At 35.0% G+C, this 21,368-nt stretch overlaps 2 protein-coding genes across 2 annotated transcripts; both read left to right on the plus strand.

Moving 5' to 3' along the window:
• Window positions 1-2,574: 2,574 nt before the first annotated feature.
• Window positions 2,575-5,803, plus strand: LOC308351155 (olfactory receptor 8K3-like; the record flags this gene model as incomplete). The annotated part of the gene is made up of 2 exons (XM_080816621.1): window positions 2,575-2,750; window positions 5,038-5,803. The coding sequence occupies 2 exons, from the start codon at window positions 2,575-2,577 to the stop codon at window positions 5,801-5,803; spliced, it is 942 nt and encodes a 313-aa protein (XP_080672747.1).
• Window positions 5,804-19,822: 14,019 nt separating this feature from the next.
• On the plus strand, window positions 19,823-20,770 carry LOC308351061 (olfactory receptor 8J2-like; the record flags this gene model as incomplete). Its single annotated transcript, XM_080816544.1, has 1 exon — window positions 19,823-20,770. The coding sequence occupies one exon, from the start codon at window positions 19,823-19,825 to the stop codon at window positions 20,768-20,770; it is 948 nt and encodes a 315-aa protein (XP_080672670.1).
• Window positions 20,771-21,368: the final 598 nt, after the last annotated feature.

A 21,368-nucleotide genomic window follows, 5' to 3' on the forward strand; every position in this document is an offset into this window, starting at 1 on the left:
ATTTTTGTAGCTTGAGGTATTTGACTTTGTCATTTGTTTGGCTGCTGTTAATGAATATTTGTTATTGCTTTGCCATAAATAGTTTGTTAATTTGAATAGATTTTTGGATAAAGCAAATTTATGTAATTTTATCTGCCAAATTAATGTAGGATTTCTATTCTATTTTTTGGAAATTTCTGTTTAAGGCATCCAGAGATTCCAGTTTTTGAGTTTATGAAAGTTTAACACTTTCTTATGACATTAAATACTTAACCAGTCCAGGGTTGATTTTTGTATAGATGAATGAAACATCCAATTTTATCATTAGGGATAGGGATAATCACTTTCCCAGGTTCACTAAATAGACCATTTTTTAATACTAAGGACATCCTAACATGCCACTTCTGTCTTACACTGCAATTCTATGTATTCATGGGTCCTTTCCTGAGGTCCTTGTTCTTTTCCATTGATGTAAGTATGCCATATTATCTCAAGAATTCCAAGTTTATAAGTTTTATTATCTAGTTGTACAGGTCTTTTCAAAAGTATCTTTCTTCTTTACAGTATGCATTTTCTAAATGCATTTGAAGTCATTGTCAAATTCTACCAATTTCCTTAGTGAGTTTTGATTGTAAAGGTATTGAACAAATAGACTAAATTCAGCAGAAGTCACATTTGGTCACACTAAATTGTGCAATCCAGGAACCTCTTATTTATATATAGAGGTCCTTTATTTAGGACCTCTATAATGTTTCCCCAAAAAAGTTTTTTTTTTTCTTTTTTAAAGTAGGTGTAGTCAGTTTTTACAAGATGTCCTATCACTATGGAATTTCCCTTTTATTCTTAATTTTTGTCACTTTTGTCCATTCTAAATAACACTAATATTTATTCAAATGTTTATTTTTTTCTAATTCATTCTGATACTGTGGAGAATCCTGATTACAAATCTTCCAAAATTAAATGTCTAGCCAAAAATGGGATTAATGCAACTTAAACAAGTTTTTTATAATTCTTATACATTTTTAAAATTGATATCAAAGATATATTACTATTGTTTATGGTTATACATCTAAAGTGAAATTATAGGCCTTTATATATAATGGGTTTTTAAATATAAATATTTATTTTTAAATCAGAATTTAGGCCTTGCAGAATGAGTCACAATGTAGTCCTCGTTTTTTATACTCCAGAGAGTTTATAATAAAATTAGATAATTTTTTCCCATGAAAAGTTTGGGAGCACCTGCCTTTAGGAATAATCTGAGGGAGAAAGGAGATGGAAAAGTAGAGGTAGATGAAGTGTAATCCTTCAATAAAATATGTTAAAACATTTCATGTATACTTGACAAAAGATGAAATAAAGGTGTAAGAATAGTAGTCAATTAAAATATAGTAAATGTAGTCCATTTCTCTCAATGTGATTCCCAGCTTTATCTGGATCAAATAAGCATTCGTCCTTGCCCATATAATTTAAAAAATAATTAAGTATTTTTAATGAATCATGCCTTATTTCTTTCCCCTCATTCCTTAGTACTTTGTCTTTCATTCATGTACTTCATGCAGTGTTATTTGCAGCCTCTAATGCATTTGAGATAGCACTCTCTAATTTGGAGTAATATTTCTCTTTGTTGTATAAATATATTTATAGCAGTTTACTCAACAATTTAGTAGATACCTTAAGAAATACATTTTAATTTATTTGCCTTAAATATGTTAGAATAGTATAATCACATAAAGTCTATATCAAAGATATTAGCAGTCAAAGCAAAGCAAATGTGGGAATGACAACTAATTGTTTTTTCTCATATTGAATAACTTATATAGATGCAGGCCTTACTTGGCATGTAACATAGCAATAATCATAAACTGAAAATGATCAACATCTGAGTGCTGAATTTTCACATGCATGGCTCTACAGAAAATAAAAGTTTATTTATGTGCATTAGAACGCATGAGTTAGGGACTTCTGCAAAAGACTGAAATTATTGTCTAGCATTATAAAAATATCATAAACATTGTTTAAAACTCATAAAAGCATAGTGGAATAAAAATACAGTTTTAAAAATGAAATGAATGGTAGAATGAGAATGCTATTAGATATGTAGAGTTATAATGAGAAAAGTAAATCAAAGTCTACTAAATGAGTTTTCATTGGAGGTTGGGACAAAAGTTGAAAGGACAAGAAGCAGTGGGCTATTACTTTTATTACAATTCTTTCTTAAGTATGAAATGGCTTAACTAATTACAGGTAGCTTAAGTAAAAACCATTTCTAAAAAGACATCAGTATTTCCACTCAAGACCAAACATTACTAACATTATGCAGACCATAAAGAGATTGCATTGACTTGATGATGATAGCCAGCATGTGGTACAAAAAATAAAATGGCTACCATATACCTTAGGTTGAAACACATTCATCATTTGGTTCCAGGTTCAATAATGGAGATGAGTCTTATTTTAAATTAACCCATCTAAAAATTGGATTTATCTTACCCATAATGGCTTTGCCTCCTAAAATGTCAACAGATGTTGTCTTCTGAAACCCAATGACTCTTGTGATGGTTGTTCCCACAGCAATTTTCCTTAACAGCCTGGATGAACAAACAAAATCTAACAGTGCTAACAGAATTCATCCTAATGGGAATCACAGACCATCCGGAGCTGCAGGCTCCCCTCTTTGGGTTCTTCCTCATTATCTACACAGTCTCAGTGGTGGGCAACCTGGGCATGATCATCCTCACCAAGGTGGATTCCAGGCTCCAAACACCCATGTACTGCTTCCTCAGACACCTGGCTTTCATTGATCTTGGTTATTCAACTGCTGTGGGACCCAAAATGCTGGTAAATCTTGTAACTAACCAAAATACAATCCCCTACAATTGGTGTGCTACACAGCTGTCTTTCTTCATCTTGTTCATCATCAGTGAGCTTTTCATTCTGTCCGCAATGGCCTATGACCGCTATGTGGCCATCTGTAACCCTCTGCTCTACACAGTTGTTATGTCACAAAGGGTGTGCTGGATTCTGGTAGCCATCCCCTATCTCTACAGTGCTTTTCTTTCTCTGATAATTACCATAAAGATTTTTATGTCATCCTTCTGTGGCCATAATGTCATTAGACATTTTTACTGTGATAGTCTTCCCTTGTTAACTTTGCTGTGCTCAAGCTCACGTGATATTGAGTTGATAATACTGATCTTTTCAGCCTTTAATTTGGTTTCATCCCTTCTGATAGTGCTAGTGTCTTACATCCTAATCCTTATGGCCATCCTTAGGATGAACTCTGCAGAGGGCAGGCACAAGGCCTTCTCTACCTGTGGTTCTCACCTGACAGTGGTTGTTGTATTATATGCAACACTATTCTTCATGTATGTGCAACCCAAATCCAGTCATTCTTTTGATACCGATAAAATCGCCTCTGTATTTTACACTTTGATAATACCTATGCTGAATCCCATGATCTACAGCTTGAGGAACAAAGAGGTAAAAAGTGCCCTGCATAGGATTTGGAAAAATCTGCACAGACTACCTACGTGGAATGCAACTTAGATTATGTATTCAATAAATTAGGTTATACAATGCTTTTTATTATTTGACATATGTCTTATAAAGGAGCAATGGATAATAGTCATGGACACCTAGAAATATCTTTCTTGTTTTCAGCTTATAGAATTTTCTCTAGTGATCATTCTTCTGTATCAACATTAGTTTCAGCATAAGAGACTGAAGTCTGGACTACTGTTCTCACATTGCCAAGTACTTATTTTGCAAATGAAGACAAGTTTTGGTTTGTTGTGTTTAAAATACACCTCTGCTTAGATAATCTTTTTTTAAAAGGCTTTTTTGTATCTTTATTAAATATTAAATAAATACCAGTGCCTACCACACTGACATAGGGCATAGATAGATGACACTTACTGTTTTTGGAGAAGGAATATACGTATAAATGAATAATCAACACCACCCGTTTGAATGACAATTTAACAGCCCCTTGTGGTGGATAACATCTCAGAATTTGTTAAATGATGATATGTGAGCCTATATATTCTTCAGAAAGCAAAAATAAGTGCGATTATTTTCAGGTGGCATAAGTGTGTACAGTAAAAATTCCAAAATACTCATCATCCTGAAATATTAGAAATAAAAAGTGAATTTTTCAAGACTGGTGCATATAAGGCCAGCATATAAGAGATCAGTGGGTTTCTTTTGTTTTTGTTTTGTTTGTTTGTTTGTCTGTTTGTTTGTTTGTTTTTGCTATACACTAGCAAAAAAAAAACAGGAAAGATATAATTTTATTTTTTTTAAATTTTTTAAGATTGTATTTGTTCAATAAATAAAGAGAGAGAGAGTGCGCGTGTGCATGAGCAGGGAGAGAGGCAGAAGCAGAGGAGAAAGCAGACTCCCTGCTGAGCAGGGAGCCCAATGCAGGACTCAATCCCAGGACCCTGGGATCATGACCTGAGCCAAATGCAGATACTTAACCATCTGAGCCACCCAGATGCCCCAAGGAAAAATATCATTTTAAACTATTGCTTTTACTAGAAATAAAAATTGAAATACCAAAGGAAAGTTGTAGTGAATGATTTGCATGATTGTTTCCTAGAAACTACAAAACCATTGCTGAATTATTAAGGAAGATATAAATGTAGCATATACAATACCTTTGTTTGGGTGAAATAAATGTTGTGTGATGGGGTTCATCCTCCCTAAATTATTCTATGCTTTTAATGCAGCAACAATAAAAAATCCAATAGTATTTTTAATACTCAAGTGGACTTTGAGAATTATGCAGAAGTACAAAGGGTCTAGAATATCTTTGAAGAATAAAGAACACAGAGGTTTCCAATAATAGATATCAATTCCTTTAATAAATCTAGATGATCTTTTAAAAATTATTTTTAAAAATATTTTTAAAACAATTCTTCTTTTGTTCATTCTTAATTACTACAGCTTTATAATAGGCCATGAAATCTGGAGGTGTAACTCCTGCAACTTTTTCCTCTTTCTATAAGACTGTCTTTAATTTTTTGGCATTTTACCTTGCATAATAACTTTTAGAGTCAGCTTCCTCAGACACCTGGCTTTCATTGATCTTGGTTATTCATCAGCTGTGGGACCCAAAATGTTAGTAAATTTTGTAGCTAATCAAAATACAATCCCCTACAACTGGTGTGCTACACAGCTGTCTTTCTTCCTCTTGTTCATCATCAGTGAATTTTTCATTCTGTCTGCAATGGCCTATGACCACTATGTGGCCATCTGTAACCCTCTGCTCTACACGATTGTTATGTCACAAAGGGTGTGCTGGATGCTGGTAGTCATCCCTTATGTCTACAGTGTTTTTCTTTCTGTGATAATCAGCAAAAAGATTTTTACATCATCCTTCTGTGGCCACAATGTCATTAGACATTTTTACTGTGATAGTCTTCCCTTGTTAACTTTGCTGTGCTCAAGCTCACGTGATATTGAGTTGATAATACTGATCTTTTCAGCCTTTAATTTGGTTTCATCCCTTCTGGTAGTGCTGGTGTCTTACATCCTAATTCTTATGGCCATCCTTAGGATGAACTCTGCAGAGGGCAGGCAAAAGACCTTCTCCACCTGTGGATCTCACCTGACAGTGGTCCTTGTATTATACACCACTCTATTCTTCATGTATTTGCAGCCTCAAACAAATCATTCCTTTGATACTGATAAAATTGTTTCTGTATTTTACACTTTGATTATACCTATGCTGAATCCCATGATCTACAGCTTGAGGAACAAAGAGGTTAAAGGTGCCCTCCATAGGATATGGAAAAATTGGCACACACTGCCTATGTAGAGTCAAAATAAACAGTGTATATAATAAATTAGGTTAGAGACTACTGTTAAGTCCATGTCACAGGGCTTAGGAAGCAATAATGTGTAAAAGTCATTTTACACATTTTAGAAATATTTTTTCCTGTTTTCAACTTCTAGATGTTTCAGTAGTGATCATCCTTCTGTTACCAACTTTGGTTTCAGTGCAAGAGACTGATATACAGACCACCGTTCTCACATTGCGAAGTACTTGGGTGATGATCAAAGACAACTTTTGTTTTGTTTAAAATACATCTCTGCTTCATCTTTTTTAAAAGACGTTTTTGTGTCTTTCATTTAATATTAAATAAATATGCCCATCCCACTGGCATATGGCATAGGGAAGATGGCACTTATTATTTTGTGGAGGGAATATACACATCAATGAATAATCAACAATATCTGCCTTAATGTTACTTTAATTTTATCCCCTTGTGGTGTTGGCATCTCAGATTCTGTTTTGTGTTAATTTGTATACACGTATATACTTAGGAAGGCAGAAATAGAAGTGTGATTATTTTCAGGGAGCATAATTGTGTACATTAAAAATTTAAAACAACTCTTCATGCTGAAACATTAGAAATAATAAGTGAAGTTTGCAAGATTGATGCATATAAGTTCAGCATATGAAAGATTAGGTTTTTTTTTTTCCTATATGCTAGAAAAAACAGGTAAAAATATAATTTTAAACCATCTATTATACTGGAAATAAAAACTGTATAATATCTAGGGAAAATTGTAATGAAGGATTTGCATGATTTTCTTGCTAGGAACTAAAACATTGCTGATATTAGGGAAGACATAAATGTGGCATATGCTATACAAATGCTTTGGCAAAGGATCCAGAATATCTTAGAAGAAGAAAGAACACAGACATATTCTAAAGCAGATATCAATTCCTTTAATAAAGCTAGATCATTTTTAGAAATTATTTTTGAAACTATTTTAACTTTTTGTAAATAATTCTTCTTTCCTTCCTTCTTTGTCTTTTCTTCTACCTTTTAGAAAGATGGAAGCTGATTCTAAAATTTATTAGGAAAGGCAAACTGCCTAAAAGTTAAAGACAGTCTTGGAGAAAGAATAAATCTGCAGAAGTTACACCACTAGATTTCATGATCTATCACAAAGCTATAGCAATTAAGAAAACATTGGCATATCAAGATAGTATGGAGGTTCCTCTGAAAATTAAGAATAGAAAATATCACATGATCCAGTAATTTCACTACCGGGTATTTATTTACCCCCAAAAAAAAAAACAAAACAGGACTTCAAAAAGATATGCACAGTCTTTTGTTCATTGCTACATTATTTACAGTAGCTGAGATATAGAAGCAGTCCAAGTAGTCCTTGAGAGATTAATGGATAAAAACATATATATTGGATGGGGCGCCTGGGTGGCTCAGTGGGTTAAGGCCTCTGCTTTCCGCTCGGGTCATGGCCCAGCGTCCTGGGATCGAGCCCCGCGTCGGGCTCTCTGCTCAGCGGGGAGCCTGCTTCCCTCTTTCTATGCCTGCCTCTCTGCCTGCTTGTGATCTCTGTCTGTCAAATAAATAAAATCTTTAAAAAAAAAAAAATATATATATATATAGGAATAAAAAAGAAGGAACTCTTGCCATTTGTGATAACATGGATGGACATAGAGGGCATTATGGGAAATGAAATCAATCAGAGAAATACAAATACTATATGAATTCACTTACATACGAAGTATAGAAAACAAAACAATCAAACAAAAAACAGAAAAATACCCATAAATGCTGAGAACAAACTGATGGTTGCCAGAGGGGAGGGGAATACAGTGAATGGATAAATGGGTGAGGGGGAGTTGAAGATACAGACTTCCGGTTATGGAATGAGTGAGTTACAGGATAAAAGTTACAGCATAGGAAATATGATCGATTGTATTTTAGTAGCATTGTATGGAGATGGATGGCAGCTAGTCTTGTGGTGAACATAACATAATGTATAAACATGTTGATTCACTATGTTGTGTGTCTGAAACTAATGTAACATTATGTGTCAACTGCACTTCAATAAAAAAAAAGGTAATATTTTCCAGAAATCAGACTAATTGATCAATGGAATTGAATGGTGACTTCAGAAACCGATCCACATGTATATTGTCACCTAGCATGTGACAGATGCATCACTATTTTCCTAAAGAGAAAGAATGATCTTTTCAATAAATGCTATTAAATAATTAATATACTATTTTGAGAAAAAAATAATCTTGTCACATACTCAGGACCTATACAGGATCAATTCTACTTGGATTAAAGATTTAAATGCGAAAGACAACAACATTTGAAAAGAGATCATAGTGGGACATCTTTGCAATATAGAAATATGTACAACATTTTAAACGGAACACACAAAAACAATAGCTTTCTAAGATTTAAAATGATTCATTGAATTTTATATGGAAATTCTGTTCATCAAAATTCTTAATGTGAAAGGAAACTCTCATAGTGGGAGAGGATACCTTTATCAGACCTACAGAATCAGACAGAGAGCTGAAAGGGACTCGTGGGCAAAATATAAAAGTAACTGTTACAAATCCATAAACAGTTCACATGAAATACAATTCAAAGATGACAAAAGATATTAACAACCATGTTTCAAAAGAAAATATCTAATTGGCCATTAAACACATGAAAAGGTTCTCAATTTCATTCAGCATTAGAATAACACAAACTAAAACTATAATGATCCTCATACACATTATCTACAAAGGTGAGAAAGAAAATGATGGAAAATACTAAATCTTGACAAGAATACTGATTACTCAAAACTATTCTCACTGGTAGTAGGATTGCACATTAATACAACCACTCTGCAAACTCATTAGTCACTATTTACTAACGCTGAATAGGTGTATCCACAACTCAATAATTTCAGTGTGAAGGATATACCCAATAGAAATAGATTCAACATTAAGCCAATCTAGATTAAATATTTCTGTGGTTGTGAAGGATGTGGAATGAGCTGCCTTTAATTACCATTTTGAAGGTTTATATCACTAGTCATAAGCCTGAAAATTCAAACTAATTCTAACATTTGATGATAGCACAATGAATAAATAATTCGTGGTATAGTCATAAAATGGCACTGTATGTAGACACGAGAATGAGCAATCTAGAACTACCTATAATAACATACTGAATGAAAGAAGCCAGACCAAAAAAAAAAATGCACGCTTATTATTTATTTATATGTTAACAAAAATACTTGAAAATAATTTATGCTGTTAGAAGGCAGAATAATGGTTATTTGTGTGTGTGTGTGCGTGCATGTGTGTGATAGGAAAAGGAAGGATTATTCTGGGGACCTCATTATGTCTTATTTTTGTTATTATCATAGCAGTTTGGTGTGGTTTCTGATTACATATTTGTGTTGGATTTTAAAAATACGCATCTTAATATGTATATTAGACTTCAATAAAAAATTTAAAACACTACATAAAAGGGGAAAACAGCTGCACTTATGTATTACTATTGCATGTAATTTTTTTAATGATTCAGAAAACATCATTCAAACATCTTTATTACGTCCCTGGACAGAAAAGTCCTCAAAAGCCACACTTTATTAACAGGAGTCAATTAAGGGTTGGGAGAAAAAATGAAAATACCTTTCCTACACATACAATATTTTGATTCCAGATGCAGTAGAAAGACTTAACCAGGAGATACTGTGTGGAAAGGTACCTAACAGAATTTTATTTGTCATGGAATACAAGGATGCCCTGTATAATTAGCAGAGATACCACGACTTCCTTTGATGCTTTTGAATGCTTTAGTTGCAATGAACTTGTATGCTTTCTCCTCAGGGACAGCATCAATTTAAGAAAGACACCCATACCACCTTCTTAACTGGTTGTGTTAGGAACAGATGGGAGCACAAAGAGAGTCCCCTCAGAGGGAAGTGGACTACACGTGTCTCTGTGACTAACTCAGACCACTGACTCTTCAGGACCTCATTAGTGTCTTATACCCCACCTCTCTCAGTGATTTAGCTATCTCTTTAATTATTTGCGTTGATAATTGAAGTTTCTGGGCAAACACAACGGTGTACACAACTTTTTTTTTTTTGTAATTTTTGGTGAAAGCTAGACATTTGCTATGATGCAGGAAGTTTGTACTCTCTGAATAGTTAAAAAAAAAAATCTCTGAAAAGGGAGCTTTGTTAAGAAAATTCAAAACGAAGACCTGAAGATTGTCATGATTATTTTCTTTGATTTGGATCCTTAAGAAAATGTCAAAGATGATGTTGTTATATGTAGTTATTTGGATGTTTTTCAGAATTCTTAAGCTCAAATAATAACACATTTCCATAGTGATTTCCAGCTACTTCTCAAGTAAAAGGATTATCTCAGTATGTTTATAATCCTTGCAATTTCTGAGGCGCCTGAGTGTGTCAGTGGGTTAAAGCCTCTGCCTTCGGCTCAGGTCATGATCCCAGGGTCCTGGGAAGGAGCCTGGCTCTCTGCTCAGCAGGGAGCCTGCTTCCTCCTCTCTCTCTGCATGCTTCTCTGCCTACTTGTGATCTCTGTCTGTCAAATAAATAAATAAAATCTTAAAAAAAAAAATACTTGCAATTTCTGTTTCCAGTATGCCATGTGTTTCCCAGATGTACCAATGAACTTTGTAAATCACTTTTAGTTGGAGGTGAGGCAAAAACAAATGATTACAGCCTTGCTATGTCTCCATCACACCACAAAGTCTGATTAGTAAGAGGACTGCCCTGCTTCCTTACCTACAAGCCTTGGAAGAGTTTCTGAAATGCCATGAGATTGTCCCTTGAATGACTCAATGCACATCTAATGGAGATCAGAACTAAGATTAAAAGATGTACAAATACAAATTCAGGTAAAAAGAATTCCAGTAAAATTATGAAGCAGTAATATTTATTTTGCCTAAAATTGAGGATTCTTTTCCACTTCTTTATTTAGTAGCTTTTTCTAGGGGTAGCTGTGTGGCTCAATCAGTTAAGCATCTGACTTCAACTCAGGTCATGATCTCAGCGTCCTGGGATTGAGCCAACATCAGTCTCCTAGTTCATGGGGAGTCTGCTTAACTCTCTCCCCCGTGTCACTTCCTCCTTCCACTGGTGCTCTCTCTTTCACTCAAATAAGTAAAATCTTTAAAAAAATTTTTTTTTCTAAAAACTCCCTTTATTCCCCCTTGAAAATTACCTTGATGTTTAAGTATATGCATTTAAATACATATTTTATAGTTCTTTAACTGCAGAATATACTCATTGTCACTTAATTCAGTGTAGAAAGCTGTATTTGGCAGTGGGAGGGGCAGGACAGAGGAGTGGTTTAATTCTCTCACCTCTATACTTAGGTTAGATTTTCTTGAACACTTGGGGTTGGCAATACCTTTGGGTACCTATCAAAGAATGGAATTACTGGATCATAATGATAATTGTATGCTAACTTATTGAGTAACCAGCTATGTGCTTCCCCAGTGGCTGTGCCATCTTACTTTCCCAACAATATGCAAAGGTTCTAATCTCTACATCTTTGCCAGTCTTTGCAATTGTTCTTGTCTTTCCTTTGTAAATCACTCTAAAACAAGGGAAGTGGTATCTTCTCGTGGTTTTGTTTTGCATTTTTTCTGATGACTGAAGACATTGAAAATTTTTCATGTGCGTATTGGCATTTGTATATTTTCAGTGAGAAATGTCTGTTCAAGTCTTTTGCCCAATTTTAATTTGGGTAATTTTTCTTTGAGATGTTGAGCTGTTAGAGTCCGTTGGATATTTTATATACTAGGCCCTTAACAGATATAAGGTCTGCAATTTTTTCCCATTATATGGGTCATCTTTTCATTCTTTAATAAATTCCTTTGATGCATAAAACTCATCTTTTTTTTACATTTTGATAAAGTCCAATTTAGAAGTTTTTACTTTTGTTTTTTGTGCTTTTGGTATCATACTCAGGAAAGCTATAAAGAGTTTAGCTGAGCTGGGAGAGAGAGTTGAACTTCCAGGTGTTTGAACAGGCAATTAAAGCTCAGACCACGGGCACCTGGGTGGCTCAGTGGGTTAAGCGGGGATCCTGCTTCCTCCTCTCTCTGCCTGCCTTTCTGCCTACTTGTGATTTCTGTCTGTCAAATAAATAAATAAAAAAAAAATCTTTAAATTCTCCAGATCATTCCAATGTATAACCAAGGTTGATTTAAAAAAACAAAACAAAACTCAGACCATAAATGCAAGATGTCAGCCTTTAATCACTTATAATGTCAGTCATATGTCATGAAAGTTAACGATTATTTTTTTATTTACTCCCATTTGGTTTCCCAAATGGCCTGCATAGACAAGCACAGTCTAACACTGTGGAAAGAATTCATTCTAATGGGAATCACAGGACTCCCTAAGCTGCACTCTCCGTTGGTTGGACCCGATCTCACTGTTTGCCCGGTCTCAGTGGTGGGTATCCTGAGCTTGACCATTCTCACCAAGATGGACTCTGTGCTACAAACACCCATGTACTTCTTCCTCAAATTCCTAGCTTTTCACTCATACCTGGGTTATTCAACAACCGTGGCACCCAAAATGTTTGGTAAGTTTTACTGAGGAAACAAATACATTCTCTTATTCCTGCACCACGTGGGAGCTTTCCACATTATTTATGTTCATTGTTTTGAGCTGTTCATTCTATCAGCTGTCCTATGATCCCTGCCATGGACATCTGCAACCCTCCACTCTACCCTGACATCATGTCACAAAGGTTGTGTCAGGTGCTGTGGCAATCCCCTATCTCTCTGGCACATTTGTTTCTCTTCTAGTCACCATAAAAATTTTTAATGTATCCTTCTGTGGCTACAATATTGTCAGTCATTTCTACTGTGATGATCTCCCCTTGTTATCTTCGTTCTGCTCAAGTACACATAAAATTGAATTGACGATTATGATTTTCTGTTTTAAATTTGATTTTACTGCTTCTAATAGTCTTGCATGTTACCTGGTGATCCTGGTAGCCATCATCAGGGTGAACTCAGCTTTTTATCTACACTGTGTCATTCATACACAAGTTGTTACTGGTTAACTATATATGAATGTACTGCTTAACAAAGTGTTATAATTTTTGCAGATAATTAAATTAAAACGTATAGTATAACCCAAATGTTTCTTTCTGCAAGTTCACTTAGAAATAGGATGGATACATAGAAGTCAATCTCTAAATATATGTTGCATATAAAAAACTATTCATTATAATCACTTATTATTTAAGTAATAATAAGTCAATTAATTTATTATCATTCATTTATTAATGAATAATACAGCACAGGCTTTTTCTACCCGGAGGTCCCACCTGACGGTAGTCACAGTGTTCTGTGGGACTTTGATATTTATGTATATGCAACGTGACCCCAGTCATTACTTTGACACTGATAAAGTGGCATCCATACTTTGCACCATTGTTATGCCCCTGCTGAATCCCTTGATCTATAGCTGGAGGAACAAAGAGGTAAAATATGCAGGACAAAGATGTGGGAAAAAGTATGCAATATCTTCTCAATTGACTCTACTATGTGATTTCTATGAATTCAGTTATCAACATTAAGCTTTGTTATATTCCTTGGGAGGGGAAAGCAAAGATAATTGAGGTCAACATATATTTAGAGATGGACTTCTATGTACCAGTTATATTTCTAAATGAACTTGCAGAAAGAGACATTTGGGTTATAATATACATTAATTTAATTACCTGCAAAATTATAGCATTTTAAGAAGTACATTCATATATAGTAAACTAGTAACAACTTGCATCTGAATAACATGGTGTAGAGAAGATTTACATGTGACAAAACAGGTAATGAGAAAGGATCAGGCCAAGAGTAGAAAGATGAAAGGATATAAAAGGAGATCCAATTTTATAAGAAAAAGCAGTTTATGGCAAAAAATCAAAAACGGGCTATTGTGACTATGTAAAGTCAATTTTATTCCAAAGTAATATTTATTATGAAAAACAAATAATTACATTGCTATTATTTTCAGAACATTTAAAATTAGAAGGATCCTTCAGTTAATTATTTTTTTAAAGTTAGGTAATTTGCAAATAAATACAAACTAATAATGTGAGTACATCAAATTTGAAACTTCATAAAGGATGTTGTTGGAGTAAATGTAGAGCATGAAGTCATCCATAATATCTGGCTAGCTAAAATGTTACATGGGGGCCGCTGGGGGTAATGGCAAGTTTTGGAGGAGGGCACAGGCTTTTGGAATGCTGAGTCCTGCGTGACCACTCACGTAGGAATGGTGCAGGGAATTACATTCCCCAATGCTTTCTTAGCCCAAACAGCTGTCCTGTGATCTAAAAGATATATGCACAGTATCCTAGGCTATGTTTAGCAGAACTTCTAGAACACGCTGATTAGCATATTGTATATTTCCCATAATCAGACCCTCCTAGTTCCAGTAAGATCCCTGTCACACATCACTAGGTTGAAAAACAGAGTAATAAAGACTTATGATTATCCTGAAGCACTAATAAAGGTGGAAGCAAAGAAGAGCAAAGGGTCTTTGTCTCTGAGCATTGACCCCCTTGCCTTCTCCTCTCTTTCACAGCAAAGTCTGGAGTAATCTTTCATCCATCGGTACAGGGATTGCTGGCCATTCCTGGCAGGATGTCATAAGCAAATTGAAAAGACAATTATTTTATTGCATATAATAGAAAAAAAATATTATTGAGAATATACATAAATTAAATTACACATACATGCACAATTTTAAAACCACATAACTAGTGATAGTATATATAATATATGTATCCAAAAATATAACAGTAAATACAATTTATTTTTTAAAAAAGACAGTATGGATGAACCTTGAAGACATTATACTAAATGAAATAAGCTAGTCACAGAGGGACAAATACTACATGATGCCATCTATATGAGGTATAACAAATAAAAAATCTATAATGTCATTACCTGCACATATATATGTGTGTGTGTATAAGTATGTAGATATGTGTGTGTCTCTTACAAGTACTTTGAAAGGTAAAATTCTGTGATCCATGATGATCCTGTCTTATCTTAGTATTTTATGTTTAACCAAATTAAGTTTATTTGATATCATATTCACAGTTTAAAAAGTGGACAATACTTCTTGTGCAATAAATAATAAAGTTCAAATGAGAGAACAAATTGTAATATAAAGTATCAATAAAAATGGAAAGTGTAAAGGCAATATTTTTTTTCTAAAAAATGCTAAATACACAGGGAAGTTGGCAGAGCTGATGAGGGAATAAAGTCCTGTTGACTGACCAGGGTAAACTAACTTTGATAACATGACAGATAATCTACAAATGACATTTCAGAGGAGGCAACAATGCAACCTTCCTGTGGATACTTGGACTTTGGAAAGGACCTCAAGGATTTCAATTCTTTCTCATAGGTAATTTAAGATGTGTAAATATCTTTGTTATTTCCTCCCGATGGCCCACAATTTGACTGTTACTTCAAAAATGGTAGAGCATAGGGATCCCTGGGTGGCTCAGGAAATCTTGGTGGTGCTGGTTGCTAAGAAAAGAATGCATCTAAATATCAGTAGAGGGGTGCCTGGGTGGCTCAGTGGGTTAAGCCTCTGTCTTCAGCTCAGGTCATGATCTCAGGTCCTAGGATAGAGCCCTGCATCAGGCTCTCTGCTCAGCCAGGAGCCTGCTTCCCCCTCTCTCTGCCTGCCTCTCTGCCTGTGTGTGATCTCTCTCTCTAGGTCAAATAAATAAATAAATAAAATCTTAAAAAAAAAAAAAAGGTAGAACCTAGAATGGGCTATACCTGTGTTAGATATTAGAAACGCTGAGATGAAGTGTCCTGCCCTAAAGTAGTGAATATTCTAGAGAACAATATGCAGGTTATCACTGTTTCTTTATGAGTTAATATCACATTAAAGATAGATGTTAGAGCTGAAATCAAAACCTCATATTTTATTTCAGAATTTTAAGATGGATATTATATTCACTCATTCACTTACTCATCATCCATTGCATCAGTCAGTAAGTCGGCAAATATCTTTGAACACCTACTCTTTCCTGGATAGTATTTTAGAAGTTATTAATACAAAGACAAACTATTTAAACATACCTTTTTCACTTAAAAAGATAATAGACTAGAAAATCCCACACAAGAAATAAAATAAAATGTTATCAATATTTAATTACAGTACTTATACATGTGTGGGGAAATATCACAGATTATACAAAAAAAATGCCTTTTCCATCAAATAATTTTAATTAAAAACCAGAATTAGGACCAGGCATTTGATGGATACCTTCTAAAAGTCTCTAGAATGACTGAAATTTAGTCTTCTTATTACCATGAACATTTTGAATGACTCTTATGGCAGAAACACCAGGGCTTGTTTTTTGCCAGAATGGAGCCTTTGCCTTCAGTTCTATTCCCAACATTCACAGTAAATGGAACACTGGAACGAGAATCCTGGGCTTTCTAACTGTTGGATTTTCTCCACCCCAGGGCCAGCAGCCACACTTCCCAACCACCACAGGGGACAATTCAAAAGATACAAACACCCAAAGGGTGGAATCATTGCATGAGACTGTTACTCAGTAGGATCATCGAAGCAAATCCCTACGCTGGCCCCACATTTTCACTCTCTAGGTGCAATTCTTGTGTGGAGACTTGCATAATTGGTCTTTCTTTCCCTGAGGAATCAGAACTTTATCTGGGAATTCCTGTTTTCATGTGCAGGGACTGAACCCATGAATGAGCTTACTTTAGCATGCTGCTCCTCAGAAACTTCAGAACCACGTAAATTTCTTCAGCGTGCGTCCTGGAGAACCTTCACTTTGGGTATCAACAGATCTCTGGACAGGTAGGTTCACCCCAACCATTTACTTAGTACTCATCCTGGATGTGAAGACCTTGTATCTTGGGAGCTTTATGGATTCAAATCAGACTCAGAAAGGAAATATCTTTTCTACTCTCTTCTGAGGACTTAAATCTCCGTTCTCTGAATGCTAAGTGAAAGGGACAGAGAAATGACTCCAATCATGGTCCCCAGCATCTCTGCTGATAAATTAGTGTGATCATTTCCACAGAACAATGAAGATTCTATTTTACCTTAGGATAAAGAGGAATGTTTCTGCTTTAGAGCTGGAAGAACTGATGTTTTTGAAGACACTCTCTACCAGACAGGAATCTTAAGTGATTGGAAATACCTGATTTCTTCTCCAAGACAAACCTACTAAATTGTTTAACATCAAGAAAAAGAAGTTTCTCCCCTCCCTGATGTTCACATTGTCCAGGGTGACAAACCGTATGATGGAAAGATTGCTTATGCCAACTGGCAGGCTTTCAGATACTGGTGTACACTGACAGCTCCTGCCAACATGCAGTTTGTCCCAAATACAACTCAGGTGTAAATAAGTTTAAGACAAATTGTACAGTTAGAGAACAAGAGAAGATTTCTTGAAACCATTTCAGTAGCTATTTAAAACATTTGCAGTATGGTTTCTTGGCCAAATAGTAATATAAATGATGAATATTAGGTACATTTTTTAAAAGTTCTTTTCCTGACACGTTAGCATTTTGGTAGACTTATGAAATATTTGTTTTCAAAAACAAACTTGAAAAAATGTAAGTCAAACTCTGACATAGCTTTATCAGAAACAAATCTGAAACCTCTCTGAAGAAACAGGAGAAAAATACTTTAAGTCAGTGATATGTGCTTATCAAAAGACAAAAAAGCAATCCTAGCTTTGCCATTAGGACTATTTCTTTAGAAGAAGCAATTAATAACAGGTAATTATATATACAGATATATCTCTTTGAAGCTAACTGTATGAATTCACATCCACAATCCAAGATTATGGCTATTTGTGTTTTGTTCTGTCTTGTTTTGTTTTTACTCAGCTAAATTAAGGATAAAGTTATTGAGTGTATTATATCTCAGAGTGAACTGCTTGCATGTTCAGTGAAATGAACCGAAACATTCACTGTTTCAGTTTCAGTCAAACTAAAATGTTTTGTTTAAACAGGAAATGTTTTGTTTAACATTTCAAACAGGAAATGTTTTGTTTAAAGTGAGTGTTGCCACTGTGTTTTTCACCAGAAGTTTACCTATGCATTTCTTTTCAGATGTGGTGGTAAGTGAAAAGAGATATGGGATATCTACTGCAACACAGTTGCATAACCTGACTAGACATACCTAATGCATGTATTAAAATATCTTTGATTAAACAAACACCACAGATTTAAGAAAGAATTAGTTTGCAGGGGAACACAGCCTGATTTGTTTGTTACATATGTAGCTAGAAATCACATGTCCCAGTTGCCTAGATACACAAAATTATAATTCACTTACTATTCCCATTTCAACTATGAAACTCCCCAATGGGGTAGAATGGGGGGTTGAACTGGGACACAAACAGGAAACAACATTAGAAAAATCATTTAAAACAGGCTAATAATAAGAACTTATGGTACCAATTATTCTGCATTCATTGTTAACAAACTCTGTACTAACACTTGCTTGCCTAGTATCTCAATACCTTCATATAACACAAGAATATAAATACTTGATAAAAATCACACAGCTAGTTACTGGTGGCCTAACACCCAACCAACCAACCAAGTGGCCAAACAAACAAGCAAACAAAACACATAAAGCAAAGTAAAACCATAAAACCATACAATTCACCAATATCTTATGTAGATTCTTCACATGACTTAGGCTCATTGAACCTCAACTGTCCAATCAGACATAGAAATAACTACATCCACCTTCTAGGACACTTTTGCTGAATAATGAGATCATTATTTTGAAATGACTAGCATAGTCCCGGGCCCAGAGTACACTATATATTGAAAAACGTTAGCACTCTTCACCTTAGAGTTCTCTGCATGAGGAACACAAAGTGATCAAACTTGAGCAAATCAAAGCTATAAGTAATATTTTGTAAAACATCAAAACAGGCTTTAAACATTTTAAAAGAAAGAAGTACATACTAGGAAAAAAAAGAAGAAAAAGAAAGAAAGGAAGGAAGAAAGGGAGGAAGGAAGGAAGGAAGGAAGGAAGAAAGGAAGGAAGGAAGGAAGAAAAGAGAGAAAGAGAGGGAGAGGGAGGGAGGGAGGAAGGGAGGGAGGAAGGAAGAGAAAGAAAGAAAGAAAGAGAAAGAAAGAAAGAGAAAGAAAAAAAGAAAAGAAAGGAAGAAAGAGAAAGAAAGGGATGCCAAGAAACCCTGATAAACCAGCATCTGAGCAAGTAGAGGTTGGAGTGGTAGAAAGGAGAGTTCATTTGGCAGAAGAAAGCAAATGTGATTAAGTTTTTAAAAAAATCAGTTTCTTATTGACACGAAGAAGCAAGACTTCTGAGGTGTAGTCGGTTGGTGGGCAGCTGAAGCAGGATTGATATCATTAGATAGAAAGTGATAGTAGAAAGTGAAGGAAAACCCAGCATACACAAAGTATTTTGGACAGAAATATAAAATTCCCAAGGTTAATAACAGGGTACAGGCAAAAGAGAAAGCCAGTGGCATCTAAGGAAAAAAAAATAACTGAAAGTCATTGGAAAGTCACTCTGGCTCAACAACAACTTCTCCATAGCTATCTTTTATCATTGAATACATATACAGAAGCATGTTTGTATATATGTATATATGTTGTATATATGTAAATGTATATTCATGCAATATTATAATTACTGTGTTTAAAATATACATATTAATACATACAATATAGTAGATTAATATATATTCAATGAATATGAATTATATCCAACACAGTAGTGAAAAATTAATAACTTGTTACAACAGTTCTAACAACATGAAATTGGTATCTACAAAGTTTATACTTCTTAATATTTTTAAAGGACTGGGAGAAATACAAATAAGCCTAACACATTTAATTATGAACAGAAATAATCCTGTTTAAATGAAGCAGTCTGCAATCTTGGATCTGCCAGAAAAATTTACTTGCCATCTATTACTCCCCTTCCATTTTCCCATTAGAGGATGAGAACACCAAAGTAAATGGCCTCAGAAAATCTCACCCTGGTGACTGAGTTCATTCTCATGGGAGTCTCAGATCGCCCAGAACTCCAGATTCCACTCTTCTTTGTTTTCCTGCTGATCTATGGGCTGACCATGACAGGGAACCTGGGCATCATCACCCTCACCAGTGTTGACTCTCAGCTTCAAACGCCCATGTACTTCTTCCTCAGGCACTTGGCTATCATCAATCTTGGCAATTCTACTGTCATTGCACCGAAAATGCTGGTAAACTTCTTGGTTTCAAAGAAAACCATATCCTACTATGGATGTGCAGCCCAGCTGAGTGGGTTCTTAGTTTTCATTGTGGCTGAGACTTTCATGCTGGGTGTAATGGCCTATGACCGCTATGTGGCTATTTGCAACCCCCTGCTCTACATGGTGGTGGTCTCTCCACAGATCTGCATACTGCTGGTGTTCCTCACTTACCTCTACAGTCTGACCACAGCACTGACTGTCTCCTCCTGTGTGTTCTCCATGTCGTATTGTTTCTCCAATGTAATCAACCATTTTTACTGTGATACTGTCCCTTTGTTGGCATTGTCCTGCTCTGATACCTACATTCCAGAAACAATAGTGTTTACCTCTGCAGGAACCAACTTGTTTTTCTCAATGAGTATTGTTCTAACATCGTACTTCAACATTGCCCTTGCCATTTTGAGGATACAGTCCTCAGAGGGTCGACGAAAAGCCTTTTCCACCTGTGCCTCTCACATGATGGCTGTCACTTTGTTCTATGGGACCCTTTTCTTCATGTATTTGCAACCAAGGTCCAACCACTCATTAGACACTGATAAAATGACCTCTGTCTTCTACACCTTGGTGATACCAATGCTGAATCCCCTCATCTACAGCTTAAGGAATAAGGATGTAAAGGATGCTTTGAAGAGATTGCTAAAGAATCCTTGGGAAGCTTTCAAATTAATGTAAATTTAAAACTACAGTTGTCTTCATTTAGGGGTTTGTATTTACTTCTGAAAAGCTAATCCCTGTTAAATGCAGAGGTAATGAATAGTTAAAAATTCCATGTATTTCAATAAGAAAATCTTAATCCTTTCTATTGCAACCTCAAATACTCAACTTTTGCTAATACAAAGGTATATTGGTTGACCAAAGAAAGTACATTTATTTAAGTAGTAAACAATAATTCCAAAATAAATACATTTTAAGATGCAACACAACTCGCTACTGGGTTTTTGTAATTTCTAGCCAGGGAAGAGGAAGTCTGAGAGCTGAAGAAGGTATGAGAGAAACATTTCTTAGAATGTGATTGAGTCAGGTCATCTTACTTGCCACAAATCTGTTCTGTTCAACTGACAGAAGTTTTATTTCACTTTCATTTATTTTATCTTTCAATTTCTTAACCTTTTAGAATCCATTTTTATCTTGTACATAACACATATTTATATCATAGAAATGTTCAGTAGAAAATGAAAATTGAACAAAAAATGCTTAGATATACATGGAAATAGGCCATGTGACAAAACAGAAGAAAATGTATGAAAGGGGACTCCACTGTTTCATTCTG

Source organism: Martes martes (assembly GCF_963455335.1).
Source record: "Martes martes genome assembly, chromosome: 10".
Taxonomy (NCBI): Eukaryota; Metazoa; Chordata; class Mammalia; order Carnivora; family Mustelidae; genus Martes; species Martes martes.